Source organism: Sardina pilchardus, chromosome 3, assembly GCF_963854185.1.
Source record: "Sardina pilchardus chromosome 3, fSarPil1.1, whole genome shotgun sequence".
In the NCBI taxonomy this organism is placed as follows: Eukaryota; Metazoa; Chordata; class Actinopteri; order Clupeiformes; family Clupeidae; genus Sardina; species Sardina pilchardus.
The window spans coordinates 9,202,575-9,218,238 of NC_084996.1; the positions used below are offsets into that span (position 1 = coordinate 9,202,575).

Here is a 15,664-nt window from a genome sequence, read left to right on the forward strand (position 1 = left end):
CAACGTGCTGGGTGGGACCGTTACTTTAAGGAGCGGTACGAAGCGATATGAATGAAATGACGCATGTGGAAGTTAAGAGGTAAAATAACTGCGATTGGTCAGTAGACTTACCATGCACAGTCTTATAAAATTTCCATTGGACAGAAGCCACGTTCTTCATGCCAAGACACACACGCTCCACAGTCAGTTGTCCAATCAAATGATTTGTTTTCGAATTGTAGTGGGCGTGCTACCCGCGCGAGGAAAACGGCACTGACAGCCAGCAAGTGCTCAGCTGGGGAAGCACTGGGCGAAAGGATGCTAGTTTGACAGAATCCCACTGAAAGAGTGAAGGTAAGTGGTGATAACGCGTTTTTAGACATCTAGAAAGGTCACGTGTAAATATGTCAACCATGGCATAGTAATATAGTTACATCTGTGTGTTTTCGCAGCCTAGATGTTTAAGGTTAGGTTTCAGTTCTAAAGATGAACGTGAGCTAACGTGATGCGTTAGATGCTAGCTAGCTAAAGGTTGCTAAAACTAACAGCAATGTTAATAGCCTTAGACACTATGCATTTTGATAGCTCAACAATTTGACAACTTTTATTTTTAAGATGTCTGAAGGGCAGCAAGATCAGACTTCAGTAGCCTACTTGTAGGCCTACATGCGCTTTCATTTGGAAATCTCAGAAATCTACAAGCTTCTTATGTGTGACAATGTTTTGTTTGTTGTTGTTATAGTCAGAGTATTTTAACCTATGTTCAACATGCAGATTTGATTTTTTCAGATAGCGAACTTTGAACCATATTACTTATAGGTTATTGCTGATATTACATATGGATAATTCTTCTGAGTTAGTTTATCTAAACTTTCTGAATTAAATTTCACATAAACATGCACTATCTGACTTTTCATCACACCCTTGGAAATTTCTGGTAAAATCATGCCAGATAGAGTAAGCTACTTTCATGTTACATACGTATGTGGTCCTATGTGGTATGTTGCATATGTTTCAGTTGCATTTTATTGTTGAAGTTGTTGTGACTAAATGCAAAAGTTGAAGTTTGGTACTGACAACTGTGCAGATGAAGGATACAAAGTTTAAGATCACAGCAGTAACATGCTCCATATACATAGACTTTTTTTCTCTCTCAAAGAATGAGAAATGATAACCCAGTCACACAATAACTTTGTATGGCTTCTAATAATATAAATGGTATGCAGTTAATATCCACTCTGTGTTGTTGTTCCAAGAGTTGTCAGATGTATGCCTGAACTGTCATACTGTCCATAATAGGTTGTGAAAAGGCATACTATGGTTTGTGTGCAATTCTGATGGGATAACTGTCTGTCTCTGCACTTGCAACAATAATACTCATTCTTTTGCAATGCTTTAATTGAAAGATGACGATGAACATATCTGAGTGACACGTTAAACGTTTCACGTATCTGATCTGATTTACTCATAAGAAACAATATGTAAATGCGACATGACTGTAATCATTTCTCTATACCTTATATTTGGGGTATACAGAAGTTCCGTTTTCTAATTGCATTGTCATGTTTACAGTATTGACAGTATACTAGTACGTCTGTACTGGCTGGATTTGAGTGTTTAGCGTTAGATTTATATTGCAGTAAATCAACATGTTAATATCAAAACATCTATTCTTAAAGTGGTGATGACGTAGTAAGAACAACCAAAGTCCAGAGGCTCGGGTGTTGTTGAGGCGTCAGAGCTTCAGCTCGTGTTCAAAACTCGGAAAAACGCTTTTATCACGTAGTCAACGCCTAAACCGTATTGTTAATATCTGCAGAAGATGCATGATACTAGTAGATTCGATTCAGCTTAAATAATTGAATGTATCATACTAGGGGGAGTAGTAAAAGTACGGAGTTGGTGAGGTAGAGTTGCTGTTGCTAAGATAGCTAACAGTTGGAGCTGCGCAGAGTTGTATCCCCTGTTGGAACAGGAGTGAGGAGAGGACGAGTAGCTGCTTGACCCCTTTCATGCTCTGAATATGTTAAATTTCATCAACTTTTGGTCTCCAAAATCTTCGGACACATGGTGAAGAGAAAGAAGACGTCGTCAGCTGTCGACGAGCTGGAAAATGGGTAAAATTGCTCGAAAAACAAGCACTTTAATTAAAGGTCGAATGCAGCGAAAGATTTTCGTTGTCGACTGTCGTTTCTACTGGGCGCTAAAGTGTAGGCGCTCGCTTTTAAATTTCGTAATAAAAATTGCCGATCAGGCAAGTCAACGAGGTATTCAGTGCATTCAGGAATTTGGATTGATTTCAGATTTCGATTTTTGGGAAGAATAAGTAATAAACAACTGAATATTTTTGGGTTGTTTCGTCGGGACGGTGAGAGGGGATTTGAAACAAACAGTGGCGGCCATGTTGAGTGAGAGGGAATGTCGCCTTTCTAAGTTGATCGCTATTTTGTTTTATCTCAAATGTTAATAAAATGTCTGTTATTGTGTTTTGTCAGGATGACAGTGGGCCAAGGGGATGTTTCCGGGGGCGAGGGGCCAAAGAAACCTGCCCGCAAGCTGGAGGTTTGCGAGGAGGAGAGCGGAGATCAGGCGAGCGAGGAGACGAGTACAAAGAGAGACGAAGAGGAAATTCTTAATCCATCAACTGCGGCCAGCTCCAGTTTGACTCCGAGTCTTCACACCTCAACACCGAACCCGTCCGGACCCCCAGCGAACTTGCAGTCCAATACTTCCCCTCCTGCCGTCCCACAGAACCAGGATCAGCATCATTTTCTCCGTTCCAGTGTGCGACCTCCGAGCAAGCGGCTCCGGAAGGATCCCGTTGCCCCTGCGCTGAACGGGCACGGCGGGGCGAAAGCGAAAGGTGAGTCCCTAAAGGGACGAGAGTATGGTCACCTGCCGCCCTGCTGAATCTGTTGTTGTTGTTTTTGTTGTCGTCATGCATGAATGAAAGTTGATTGATTTTGAAGGCACGAGAAATGGTTTTGCTACTTTTGAGTATTTGGCATGTTTACGTCCTTCTGTGAGAGGTTGTACAGGGTAGTTCGCACGGCGGGATGCGCTGCTAGGAGTAGCTGTCTTACGCTACAGCTTACTGGACTGTTATTGAGCCAATATATTGGACAGACTTATTTATTTGATTGATTGACAAAGTAAATATGGAACACTGTCATAGATGCCTTTCCTGCTAATGAGTTTTTTGGTCGACACATTTGTTTTTACAACCTTGCTCAATTGTTAAGGGCTGTGGTCTTAGTTGACATTTGAAGCACCACCTCACAACTGTGTATTCAACGTGATGTTTTTAGTCTTTATCGTTGCAGTGCTATTATTGTGGTTTGCAATTTTTAAAAGCATGCTTATGTTTTTGCCTGTTTGCTTTTTATTGTTTTGGTGTTTTGTATTTCTTTTATTTGTGTGTATGGGATTGGCATTTGGGTAGAGGGCATGGTTGGGGGTCACATTGGTCTTAACTAAGAGATCCAAACAGGAATGGTTGTGATGCATTGTGGGGGAACGTGAGTTAGGGACATTGGCTGGCTCATGTAGCCTCATGTTGCATTTGGACCGCCACAGTGAGCAGCAGGTCTGGAAAGCCTCTGAACACACACTTCCAGGAACAGCACATGTAGACCTGCTGCCAATACACATAAGCACACACATAGCCACAGTCCTACATCAGCGCACGGTGTTTCCTATATAGGTATTGTTTACATGCATGCATACAGTGCAAGTCTGTGGCAACACGATACTCCCTACCATACTTTATTAGTTTGTGTGCATGTAGTAAGGAGAACTGCCTTATCTCTTCCAGTCAAATATTTGATTCCAATGTAATATCTGGGTCTTTTGCCATATGAATGAAAGACAGTCACAGACAGCCATGACCAGATGGAGTTAACCGTGATTAAGAAGCTCACCTGTTATGGCTCTCTGTCTCATTCTCGTCCAGGGGCCGAGGCAGGTCCAGCAGTGTGTGCGGCTACCACAGCAGGCCCTGTAGGGGGATCAGGGGCTGGAGGCAGTTCCCGATCAGGCCCACGAGGCCAGAGCTCTGGAGAGAAAGAGGAAGGCGGCAGCCAGAAACGGACCCGCAGACAGTGGGAGTCCTGGAGCACCGAGGACAAGAACAGTTTCTTCGAAGGCCTTTACGAGGTAGGGTTTATGAAGTGACCCTTGTCCAATGAGTGCAACTTTCAGGTTTTCAAAACACTGTTTGGTGGAAGGCAACAGAGCACAACTATGCACAATGTGTCCAAAGTGTTTGACTGATTTATGCTGCAATGTCACAAAGTACGTTTAGTGGCACACATGCCGGACGAATCTAGCAGAATGCTTACACTATTGCCACCCAAAAATGGAGGAGAGAGCTTGTCTGTAGTTACCACCTGTCTCCTGTTTTATCATCAATGCATTTCTTTTGTACTTGTCCCCACACACCCACAGCATGGGAAGGACTTCGAAGCCATTCAGAACAACATAGCACTGAAGTACAAAAAGAAAGGGAAGCCAGCCAGCATGGTGAAGAACAAGGAGCAGGTTCGCCATTTTTACTACCGGACGTGGCACAAGATCTCCAAGCATATTGACTTCAACAATGGTGAGGTTTTCACAGAATGCTGTTGGATATATATTTGACCACTGTTTATGTTTTTGGTGAACCCAAACCCAAACCTAGCACCAAACCCAAACCCAGCACCAAACATTAATTTAACCGGTGTTGCAAATACCTGAGATATTTTGAAGGCCTCTGTGATGTTCTACACTCTGAAGACATACACCTCCCACACAAAGCCTTTTGTTTGCAGAGCGAAAAAATAGTTTCAGAAAACTGTTGTACTTTTTTTCATCAGTGTAGCCAATTCTGTTGATTTTAGTGGAGGCTAATTGTTGTACCATGCCCTTGCCTGAGTCACGTGCCTGGTGCAACCAGCCTAATAAGGATACATTCAGACGTGCCGTATTCTTCGCAACTGCCGCAGTCTGTTTTACACTATAATTCTATGGAGTAGACTGTGGTTTCGAAAAAGTCCTCGGCTTTTAAACCGCGATCGCAGGCGTCTTTTTCTGCAGCTCATAGCTTTTAAAGTCGATAAATGTTCAACTTTTTACGGGAAAAACTAACTATGTCACACTGTTTTTTGACAGCTGACCAATCACAAGCGGGTATTTAGCATATCACAAAAAGGTGTTTCTGACTGCTTTTTGGAACAAAACAGATGGCAGATTTATTAGAAGCTGAAAAGGCAATCGGCATAACTTCTCCTGTCAGAGAAAGAAGCCAAGTCTGAACATACCCTAAAGCAGGTTTTGTACAGGCACAACCTTGCTGTGATGGGTTCTTTGTCATTGCAAGTACTCCCAACGTGCTCCTCACCTGGTTCTCTTCTCCATTGTAGCGTACTCCCGTCTGCTCAAGAAGTCCTCTCAGGAGCTCTTCGGTCTCATCTGCTATGCTGAGCTCAGGAAGAAAGTCGGAGGCTGTAAGTTGCCCTGCTCAGACCCGTGTCTTAATTGTGCTGTGAGGTGTGTGTGTGTGTGAGAGTGAATGAATGTATATGCATGCACAAAGATGCATGTTGCAAGTACATGCAAATAATAATTCAATTGCCTTGCTGGTGGGTGAATTTGAATAGTATTGCCCTTAAGTATGTTTAATAGATAAACTTCTGCTTTGTCTTTTCCTGTCAGTGATGGACGATAAGAATGTTGCAAAACTGAATGAGCTCATTCAACAGGGGTAAGACACTGCTTTTTCCCCACGTCCTTGTAAATATATACCAAAAGTTGACAATGCTACGAACAGTTTACATGAATGCCTAGCCTATGCAGTATTGACGTACAGCTGTAAATGTAAAGCTTGACTTGACTGTATGGCTGAAATGTGTTTTTGCAGAGCCACGACAGTGCGTTCCAAAGGCAGAAACCTGCGCATTAAGGCCCCGATGTGCCGAGCCCTAAAGAAATTGTGTGACCCAGATGGTAAGTGAAGTGATTGGTGGGGGGGCGGTGGAGTAGAAGTGGTGGGAAGTGTAGGGGGGGGAAACGGCTGGAGGTTGAGCCCATTTGAGCAGTCACGCCTGCTCAAGGGTGAGATTGGGATGGAGAAGAATGAGAGAACAGAGGGATGGCGGAGGAAGAGTTTGTGGTAGAGGGGGTGTACCGATTGAGGCCGTGGCACTACTCCAGTGTGTGGGCGGGGTGAGAGGGGTTTCTATAGCAACAGGATGTAGGAGGTGATGCTGAATGTGACCAGGCTGTCGCGGAGGGAGATAATGAATATTTTCTCTCTTTCTGTCCTCCTTTCTTTCTTTCCTTCTCTTTCTCTTTTGCCCATTAGGAGTGAGTGATGAGGAGGACCAGAAGCCTGTCCGGCTGCCGCTGAAGGTTGCCGTGGAGCTGCAGCCGCGCAGCAACCACTCATGGGCCCGCGTTCAGAGCCTGGCACACAATCCCCGCCTCCGGTCAGTTCCGATTGGCTAACCCTAAATCCTGCTCGGGTCAACCGATCAGCGGCTGCTTACGTCGTGATTGATGTTAACCAGGCCGAAACCGAACCCGTTTGTCCTGTCTGATTTGTTTTGCAGGATGGTTGTGGAGCTCCACAGGAAGGTCTCCAGCCTGATTGAGTTCCTGAAGCAGAAGTGGGCTGTGCAGGACCAGCGAATCGTATCCTTTTGTCCTGACGAGGTGCCCTGGACCCACTACAAAGCAGACATAACAAAACCACGCTACTGGAACCTATTTTAACTCAGGCTTGCTCAGTCCAGTCAGCTTTCTCCCGCTGTTCTCTTTTCATGGAGCATATGAAAATCAATGTCTTTATCTCATATCTGTTTAGATTCAAGACAGGACTTACACCTAGTGCAGTCGGTGAGGCAATGAGCTGTTGCTGTGTATGAGAAGCTGTGTATGTCAGTTTGGATGTTTGTCTTTAACTGGTGTCGCTTAGCGCAAGAGTCTAGAGGAGCGGGAAGCTCTAGAGGGCGTCCCCAAGAAGGCTGATGCCGAGGAGCTCCTTCTGTTCCCGGCCGAGAGCAGCACGGTGACCACGCTCCCGGGCGTGGCGCGCGTCGTCCACTCCAAAGCCTCGTGCACCGTGCACTGGCAGGAGACGGGCAGGAGCCGTCCGGGCTCCCGAGACCTGCCCGCCGCCCACATCCTGGGCATCCAGCCGGGGGGCCGGGGAGCGGGGCGCCCGGGGAAGGCTGCAGCGCCCCCTGCTGTTAAAGCAGAGGGACCGAGCCAGGAGGGCACCGAGAGTGGCTCAGCAGCAGCAGCAGCTGGCAGTGGAGGAGATAGTGCCAGCGCTAATGCTACCCCGGCTCAAGGCTCCGCCGCCGTGCCGGTGCCCGCGCCCCACCCTCCGACACACTCCGCTTCCCCGGCCACCACCACCCCGTCGCTGCCAGCCGAGCAGAGCGCCGGAAAGGGACCAGCCGAGGCGGAGGGGGGCGGCGCGCAGGCGGACGCGGACCCCAAGGAGAGGAGCTCCGCTGGAGCTCAGAGGGACCAGGCTCCGGCCCCTGCGGAGCAGGGCAAGGACGAGCCCGGCGCGGGCGGCGTGTTGTCTCCCGAGCGCACCGCTCCCGGCCTCGCCGTTCCACACGCCGCACTACCGGACACCTCCGCACGGCCGGACGGGGACGGCAGCAGCGCTCCGAGCAGTAGCGCCAGTAGTGCCGTTGGCGGCGGCAGCGCCGTGCTGACCGGACGCTCCCCGGAACGGATCCGCGAGGAAGGCTGGAGTGCCCAGGAGGCGGAGAACGTGACGCTGGCCGAGCTCTACCTGATGCTGGGCAAGCCGGGCAAACTGCAGCTGGAGTACGAGTGGCAGGCGCGGCCGCCGGCCCCCGCCACCACCCCGCCCAACACACACAGCGTGCTGCGCTGCCTCCTGCGCCTCGTTGCCTCCGAGGTCAACCCCAAGCCGGTGAGCACGACCTTTCACCTTCGACCTCCAAGATGACCACATTTGTATGATTTGTAATGTGGTTCACAGTCAATGTTTGAAAAGTAGATTGTACTCGATTTAAGGAATTAGTGCATCGCACCAGTCACGCTGAATGATCTTCCGTATGTAAGGGGTTTCTGTCGAGAATAGCATGACGAAACTAGCCCACTTCATTCACTTACACTTTCTTCTTTTGTTTTTTTTAGCTGTTGAAAGCATGAGGTTAAAGTTTGATTACATCGCATGATATTCTGCAGACTGACCCTTCTATGACCTTTGACCCTGACTGTAACCTAGGCTTATCAATCAGCTGTCATTGCTTAATCATGAATCTGGGTGTGTTGGTTTGTGTCTGTAATGGTGTGCCTGTGTGTGTCTGTAATGCTGCGCTCGTGTTGGCTAGGCTCCGGAGCTGTGTACAGTGGGCACGTCCCCGGTGAAGCCGGGCCAGGAGGAGCAGGCCCTCTCTCTGACGCCGCCGGGCAAAACCCCCTCGGGCACCAACCGCAGTCCCAGCTGTGGACGCCAGCAAAGCACAACGCGCAACGCCAAACTGCTGCTGCCTAACGCTGTCACAACGAGTACGTACGCACACACACAGAGTCTCACAAACATTTGTTTTAACACACACAGTAGTCTAATGAATGTCAGACAGATACACAGACACACACAAACATCACATCTTTCCAAAAATGCATGTGTAAACATAGTATTGCAGTCTTACAAAAATGCACGTGTGCACACACAATATGAAGCCATGGTTTACTTATCTATCATAGGTACATAGTCATTCAGATAAGCCACTGCTTCCCAACTTTGTCAACATTGGCACTGTGCACTGCCGTGCAAAGCATTTGGCATGGATGTATCTGTACACCTCGCTAGAGAAATCGCCGGTGCTGTTGTTCACTTAAGGTGGTTATCGTGTACATTTTCTGGTTGCCATGACCACAGGGCTCCCACATATGCTGAACCTTTTGCAGTCTGTCGTGAAATTATGCTCTGCACACTCCCAATCATCACGGCAACATCAACAGTATCAGCGTTCGTCGGTTCACTGCAGTTGCGGTGGAAGACGAGGTTGAGAGTAGATACACGTCCTTTGTGTTGTTGTTTTTCACTCATTTATTTATTGGCTCGCCCACATTGTGCAAGTGTGTTGAAATGCACAGTGTGTCTGAAAGGCTGATACACCGACCCTGTACTCTTTCAACACCGTCAGTTACTTGCAGTGTAGTCTCTGGCTTCTGGTAATAATCTGGTAATCTGCTGTTGGTTCCTTGCTTCAGGTGGGCGAAACCTGCCCCGCTCTCTCCTGGTGTCCAGCGGCGATGGCGACGGGGGCGTGTTCGCCGTGCCAACCATGCTGCCGCCAAACAGCTCGCGCCTCTCGCGCATGTTCTCCCCCAACAAGGAGGCCCAGCTGGCCCTTAGACAGCAGCTGGACTCAATCAGCGTGAGTGTGACGCGCACACACACACACACACACACACACACACACACACACACGTGAGCTTACACACACACTTGTGCACTCATATTCATAGGTGCTGTACACACACATGCTTACTTTCTGCACTCATGATACACATGCATTCATTTTCATAATACACACACACCCGCATAATAAATATTCACTTGATCTGAAGTACACACAAGCCATTCAGTCGTAATGTCACACACATCACCTCCTTCACATCATAGATCAGTACTATCAGTACTAGAGATAATTTGTTATGCACACAAACAGCACTTGTTTTATTGTTTCATGTTTGTTCATAGCCATGTTTATAATCTCGGTGGGGGAATAAAAGCACACATCACAGATTTGATCCCAGATGTTCTGGATGTTCTCTATTTCTGGGTCTAAATGCTTCCTAATCCTGAAGGCAACGGGGATTTGACTCAAGGTTGACTCATACCCCCGCCATCTTGCTCAGGGCTTCAGAAAAAACATTTTACCAAACGGGAATCATACTAAACGAGCAAATCCACACACCGCTGCATCCTACATTTTCTCCTCTGTGTCTTTTTCTTCTAGTCTGACTTTTTGCTGCCGAAGCAGAGGAAGTTGGGTAGAAGTCGACCCCTAAGGAAGCCTCTGGTTGTCCAGGTAAGACAGTGTGGCGGTGGGGTCAAAGCTGTCCGACTCCTCTGATAACACTGTACATGTTAAATAACCAAGTGTCATTGGGTTTTTCCATGTGTGATAGTGTAAGGCCTTGTATGTAATACAACACGTGTGATAAATGAGTGTTCTGTGGTTCCTAAAGTCGTTCTGTTGTTTCAGAGAACATTGGTGCCGCGGACGACCGGAGATGCGTCACAGCACGTCTGTTCCTTCTCCATACTCTCCAACTCCTCAGCCACAGGTGAGGTGACTCATGCGACCATCATTTTCACTCGCAAACAAACCTGTGTTCAGATGCTCATCCAATCCCTCGAAGGCTTTTTTACTCTCAAACAAACTGTTCAGTTGATCATCAGTCTAATACAAGAGAAGGGAAAGAAATGATGTGAACACTTGCAGATGTGTCATTTGGTGATGATGGCCAAATTAGAAGGTGTACTGAAGTTTTCTGTGTGTCTTTTTCCCTTTCTCTCTTTCTCTCTTTATTTCTTTCTCTCTCTCTCTCTGCTCTAGGAACGGGTTCCTTCCGGCCCATTCAGCCACGTGTCCCTCTGGCCCGACCTCTTGTTTCCAAAACCACAGCCAGTGCACCAAGCCTTTCACCCTCCACCGAACTGTCCAGTAAGATGATTTTTCTTAAAAAAAACTAAAATAAAACGTCCCATGTGTGAATAGCTTGAGATGGTGTAACTTCTCTGTATAATCGCACAACTAGCACTACTTCAACTATGAATGTTAGTTATTGCCCAAAACGGACGTACTGTACCTTGTTGAAAAAAAAACGATCTGAACACAATCTTTATTAAGGTCTGTTTTACTGCCTGTGAAACTCGCCTTGAGTGATAATAACATGCGTCTTCATTCCCTATGTGCTGCTGCAGGCGCGATTGACCAGGCAGCCAAGTCGGCGGGCATCATTCCAGGCAGCCCCCGTGGGGAGATGGAGGCGGCAGCTGTAGAGGACGCCCTCCTGGGACCCGACGGGGACGTGTCCCTGGTGCCAGCCCAGCCACAGCCCCAGCCTCAGCCTCAGACACAGCCACAGCCACAGACGAGCATCCTCCCTCAACAAGCAGAGGTGACTTTGGGAATTTGGGGATCATCTCTCGAATGTGTAATGTTGGATCATATGTCTTTCCAGGACTTGACTGCATTTCCTTTATTGGTAAACGATGCATGAAATGTTGTAGGAATATGTGTTAAGTTGGAGGCCTGGTCTGCGACTGCCATTACACACCCCTCTCGCCTTTAAACTCGGTACTATGCTGTAAGGAAGACAGGTTCAGTTGTGAGTCAGGGTGCCTCTCATTTGGGCTTTTAAACGTCCTCCCTCGCTCTTCGGGCCTTGATCCTCACTGATCTACATAAAGAATGATGGGGCAAAAACAAATGGGATAATCTATCCAGTGTTCGTTATAGATCAGTGGGAACGCTGCTCGAGCATCGAGGATCGAGGAGGCATGTTGAGAAGCACCTTCAGCATCAGAGGCTTTCAGGTCCAACTCATGCCGTGTCCTATGGCTGCCCTAGTGGAGGAGCCGATGTGTTGGGCTGTTCTTGTGTATGAGTGAGGGTAACTGACCATTGTTAATAAGGAGTGGTCCCCCAACTGAAACAATATAAAACAAACAAACAAAAAACATTCAAGAAATGAAAAAGCTGTTTTTTGTTTTGTTTTGTTAATGTAGAACATAAAGTGTTGAAATGAGGGCAATTTTCAGTCTAATTTTGCCCTCTTTCTTCTCCTGTCCTCTTTCCTCCTCTCCCTCTCTCTCCGGCTGTCTCTATCACAGGAATCTCTGCAGACCAGCCTGCCACCTCCATCCCCAGGTGGTGCGGACTCCCTGCTCGCCCCGCCCAGCGTCGCCTCGCTATTGGACATCTCACTTCCTGGTCCCCCAGAGGAGTCCCTCCCCTCTGGAGAGGCCCAGACCCACATCAGTGACTCCATCATCGAGCTCGCCATCAACTCGGCCCACTTTGGTACGACACGCGGGAACTCGTACGGCATCAAAGGGCTGATTGATGTTTCGATTGAATGTGTTTGCTCTCGGTCCAGTTCAAGACATCTCTCTCTGTCGCGCGCTCTCTCTCTCTCTCTCTCTCTCTCTCTCTCTCTCTCTCTCTCTCTCTCTCTCTCTCTCTCTCTCTCTCTCTCTCTGTCGCGCTCTCTCTCTCTCTCTCTCTCTCTCTCTCTCTCTCTCTCTCTCTCTCTCTCTCTTCTCTCTCTCTCTCTCTCAGGGGAAGGATCATCTCTCTCTCCGGCCAAGCTCAATGGGACAGACACGCCCAAACTGCTGCCCTCTCCCTCCAATAGTCCAGCTCATAGCTGGATCCCCTCGCCCACACACGACCCCCAGTGGTACCCCAGTGATTCCACCGACTCCTCGCTGGGTTGCCTGCTGTGTGAGTAACAAACACACACACTCACACATATACATACATACATACATAAATACATACAAACACATATACAGCACATACATACAGATATGCACTTGGAGGCATGCATGCATATTATCCACCCTATTCCTTAACCTGGAAATATGTATCGTTCCGATACTGTTTTCAACTTCCATTCATTCTGTTTACATGTGCGTTCTCGGTAGCTAACTAGAATATGCTTCAACTTAGATTTCTTTCGAAATGTTGACAATTCTGCGCTCAGCATGGATATAGTACATCATATATAACCGATATAAAATAGAGAAGTTTACTTTTATATGCGTTATGATAAGTTAAGCACTGTCAACCGTCACGTTAAAACAGATACAACGCAGCCTCGCCGGAAATAGATAACCGTTTTCGGTGTCATGGCGACCCCCATTGTTGCCTACGGAATAAGGTGGATACATCCATACACATACTCACAGGGGAGCTACACCAGACGCGTAACTGAAGCGTTCCGTTCGTGACGCGTAAAATCCATTTTAGAAGATGGGTCTATTTTTTTCGAATGCACGCGCCACTGTCGCATCTGGTTAAGCTACTTCCATTGATTATAGTGATTATTAACTTCTGCAGCATACGCTTCACGAACGGAACGCTTCAGTTACGCATCTGGCATAGCTCCCCTGTCATACACATGGATAGTTTGAGTGAGGTGCATCTGTGTTGGTTTTCTATGTTTTGAGAGAATCCTAGATGGAGCGGATTGAGGTTTCAGCTAATTAGGTCTTGAACTGGGGCCATTCCAGGCCCATGGTTTAGTGACATACCTAGATAAGTTAAGTCAGAAATCAAAACAGACATAGGGTTCTTTTTTTGGGAGGTCTACCATTTACTCAACATTCACAGGTTTGTCACTAAACAGTGGACTGGGATTACCAACCTATCCCAACACGCACACAAAACTACACACATGTTGCATGTTTTTCACACTGACAAGTGAGCCTCACTCATATCCAGTATCCTGTCCCTCTCGACATGGTTGTCCCTGCAGCAAGTCTGGTGTCTCCTGAAAAACATCGCCGGACACAACTCCCCCGTGTGGGCCCATCCAGTGGTACAGCCCTCCTGGGCCCCAGCTTGCTGGACTCCAATTCCCATGATTCATTTCCGGCCAGAGGCCTTGCAGAGGTGAGTGGCCATCTCACAGCTTATCCTGCATGCGAGCAACCAGCTGTAACTGTATGTTGTAGTATTGAGTGCTCTCTCTGTCCCAGATTGAATCTGTTAACCATGTTGTTCTATTGCGTCATATTTCTCGTTCAAAATAGCAGAAGAACGCGAGTGACAGAAAGAAAAGAAAAGAAACGACCCGTCTGACAAAATCTCTGCTCAGAACGTCGCACCTCATTGCACTGGTTGCGTCATGTCCAGTTAGGACATTCCCATTGAATTCGCATCGCATGCAGCTAGGACACAGTGTCTGCGTCGTTCCTATATTCACACACACTGTGCGTTCTCTGTCTGTGTGTGCCAAGGAAGACTTTTTAAAGAGTTGTGTGTCAGTTCAATATTCATCGACTGATAATAAATCCATAAGGGCTCTGCATCCAGTAGAGTGTTTTCAAACACCAGTGTTCACACCCTCTGGGGATGTGTGTTCAGAAACTGGAGATCGAGGAACAGAGTTTACTCCTCCAGGTCTTTCGATCTTGGAAGTTGTGGTGAAGAAAACGAGCAAAAGAAGAGAGCACAGATGAAAACACGGAAATAAATGTGATTAGAGACTTGGTATCTCTTGAGGAGGTGGACTGACAAACATCTTGGCATGTGGTGCTTGGCTTATGTAATTGATATCAGCTGTGAGCCATTAGGGCAGTAGGTTAAAAACGGCTGAAAACATTACTGAAACCATTTTACAAACAGATGGCAGGTTCTTTCAGGAAGAACCAGTTGTATGTACATCTGACATACCGTTTTATGGAGAAGAGAAGAGAACAGTTACAATAGCTGTGGTCAGTGGTCACAAGGGTGACACAAGTATCATACTTCTCACTTGTTTGTTAGTGGAAGTTATCAATCATGACCCCACCCACCCAGTGAATGTTTTATTCATGTCATATAAAGCCAACATTATCAGTGTTTATGACAAACAAGCAAACAATAAGACATTTATTGAAAGCCAACATTGCTTGTTTATCATGAACATTCAGAAAACAGGGGGGGCCTTGGCAGTAAGCATTTAAATAGCTACTCGCTACAACGAGTAGGCAGTAAGAGTTAAATATCTGCAGAGCTGCAATCCAAGCTGAATTTCGAGCAGTGAAAATAGCAAGACCAGGCGTGAACTGTACCCTACACCGGTATACAAATGCTAATGCTCCTGGCAGTGCAGAGAAATTTCACACAGAGGTGTTCAAAAAGGTGTCAACTCATAACGCCGTCCAAGTGTTAACTCTGCATTCTGAGTGGGGTCTTACTGGTTCACGGTCCTCCATGGTTCTCACTTGTTCTCCCGGTTCCTCCAGGTCGATACCCAGTTGGCCTGCATGATGAGCGAGAGCAGTGTGGACTACATTGCCCGCTTCAACGACCTCGCCCACGAGCTGTCTGTCACGGAGCCGCCCCTCCCGCCCCCCGGGGTCTGAGGAGACCAGAGGGACCCGATTGGCTGTTTTGATGTCAAGGCTGCCCAATCAACATCCTGGGAGCTGATGCCTCTAGGGCAGGGCTGGGGACCATTCTATCTCTTAAGTCCCAAGAGGTTATTCCAAATATGTGTTTTTTTGACAAACCTGGGTAAGTTAAGTCAGCTAAGAGTACGTGGTAAATGCCCTTTGGCTTTCTTCGCCTAGCAAAATAAAGCCAGAGATCTCTGCTTTCAGAAGGTTTAGTTAACTTATCCAGGTAGTTGTCACTAAGCCACATGCTTGCAATACACCCCAGGTGTCCTTGGTTAGGCCAGAGGGCCACCTGAATGGCCACAGAAAACTACAATGGTGAAGTGTGCGACTGTGACCGAGTGTTGCAAGAAGTAGGTGTCTTTTGGGGTGGGGGGTAGGGTGGGGGGTAGGGTGGGGGGGGGTTGAAGATGTGCAATAGTGCGCCAGGATCCACACCACCTGACCTGACCGCATGTGTGTGTGTGAGTGTGAATGGGTGAATGGGAGACTGTGTGACTGACGATTCTGAGAGTGCTCAGTGAGCCGCCC

General features: G+C 47.4%; 1 protein-coding gene across 2 annotated transcripts; it reads left to right on the plus strand.

Annotated features, from left to right (window-relative positions):
• The first annotated feature begins 247 nt into the window (after positions 1-247).
• cramp1 (cramped chromatin regulator homolog 1) lies at positions 248-15,495 on the plus strand. Of its 2 annotated transcripts, none has more exons than XM_062531679.1 (20): positions 248-333; positions 2,475-2,842; positions 3,932-4,134; positions 4,426-4,579; positions 5,379-5,462; positions 5,671-5,719; positions 5,876-5,961; positions 6,320-6,443; positions 6,567-6,648; positions 6,932-7,912; positions 8,337-8,514; positions 9,223-9,389; positions 9,975-10,046; positions 10,224-10,305; positions 10,578-10,685; positions 10,946-11,142; positions 11,858-12,047; positions 12,306-12,470; positions 13,507-13,643; positions 14,981-15,495. In XM_062531679.1, exons 2-20 carry the CDS (start codon positions 2,476-2,478, stop codon positions 15,098-15,100), a joined length of 3,546 nt encoding a protein of 1,181 aa, XP_062387663.1. In that variant the 5' UTR covers positions 248-333; position 2,475; the 3' UTR covers positions 15,101-15,495. The 2 variants fall into 2 exon arrangements, with proteins under 2 accessions (XP_062387663.1, XP_062387662.1); XM_062531678.1 differs by lacking the exon at positions 248-333 and adding an exon at positions 1,704-2,096.
• The last annotated feature ends 169 nt before the right edge of the window (positions 15,496-15,664 follow it).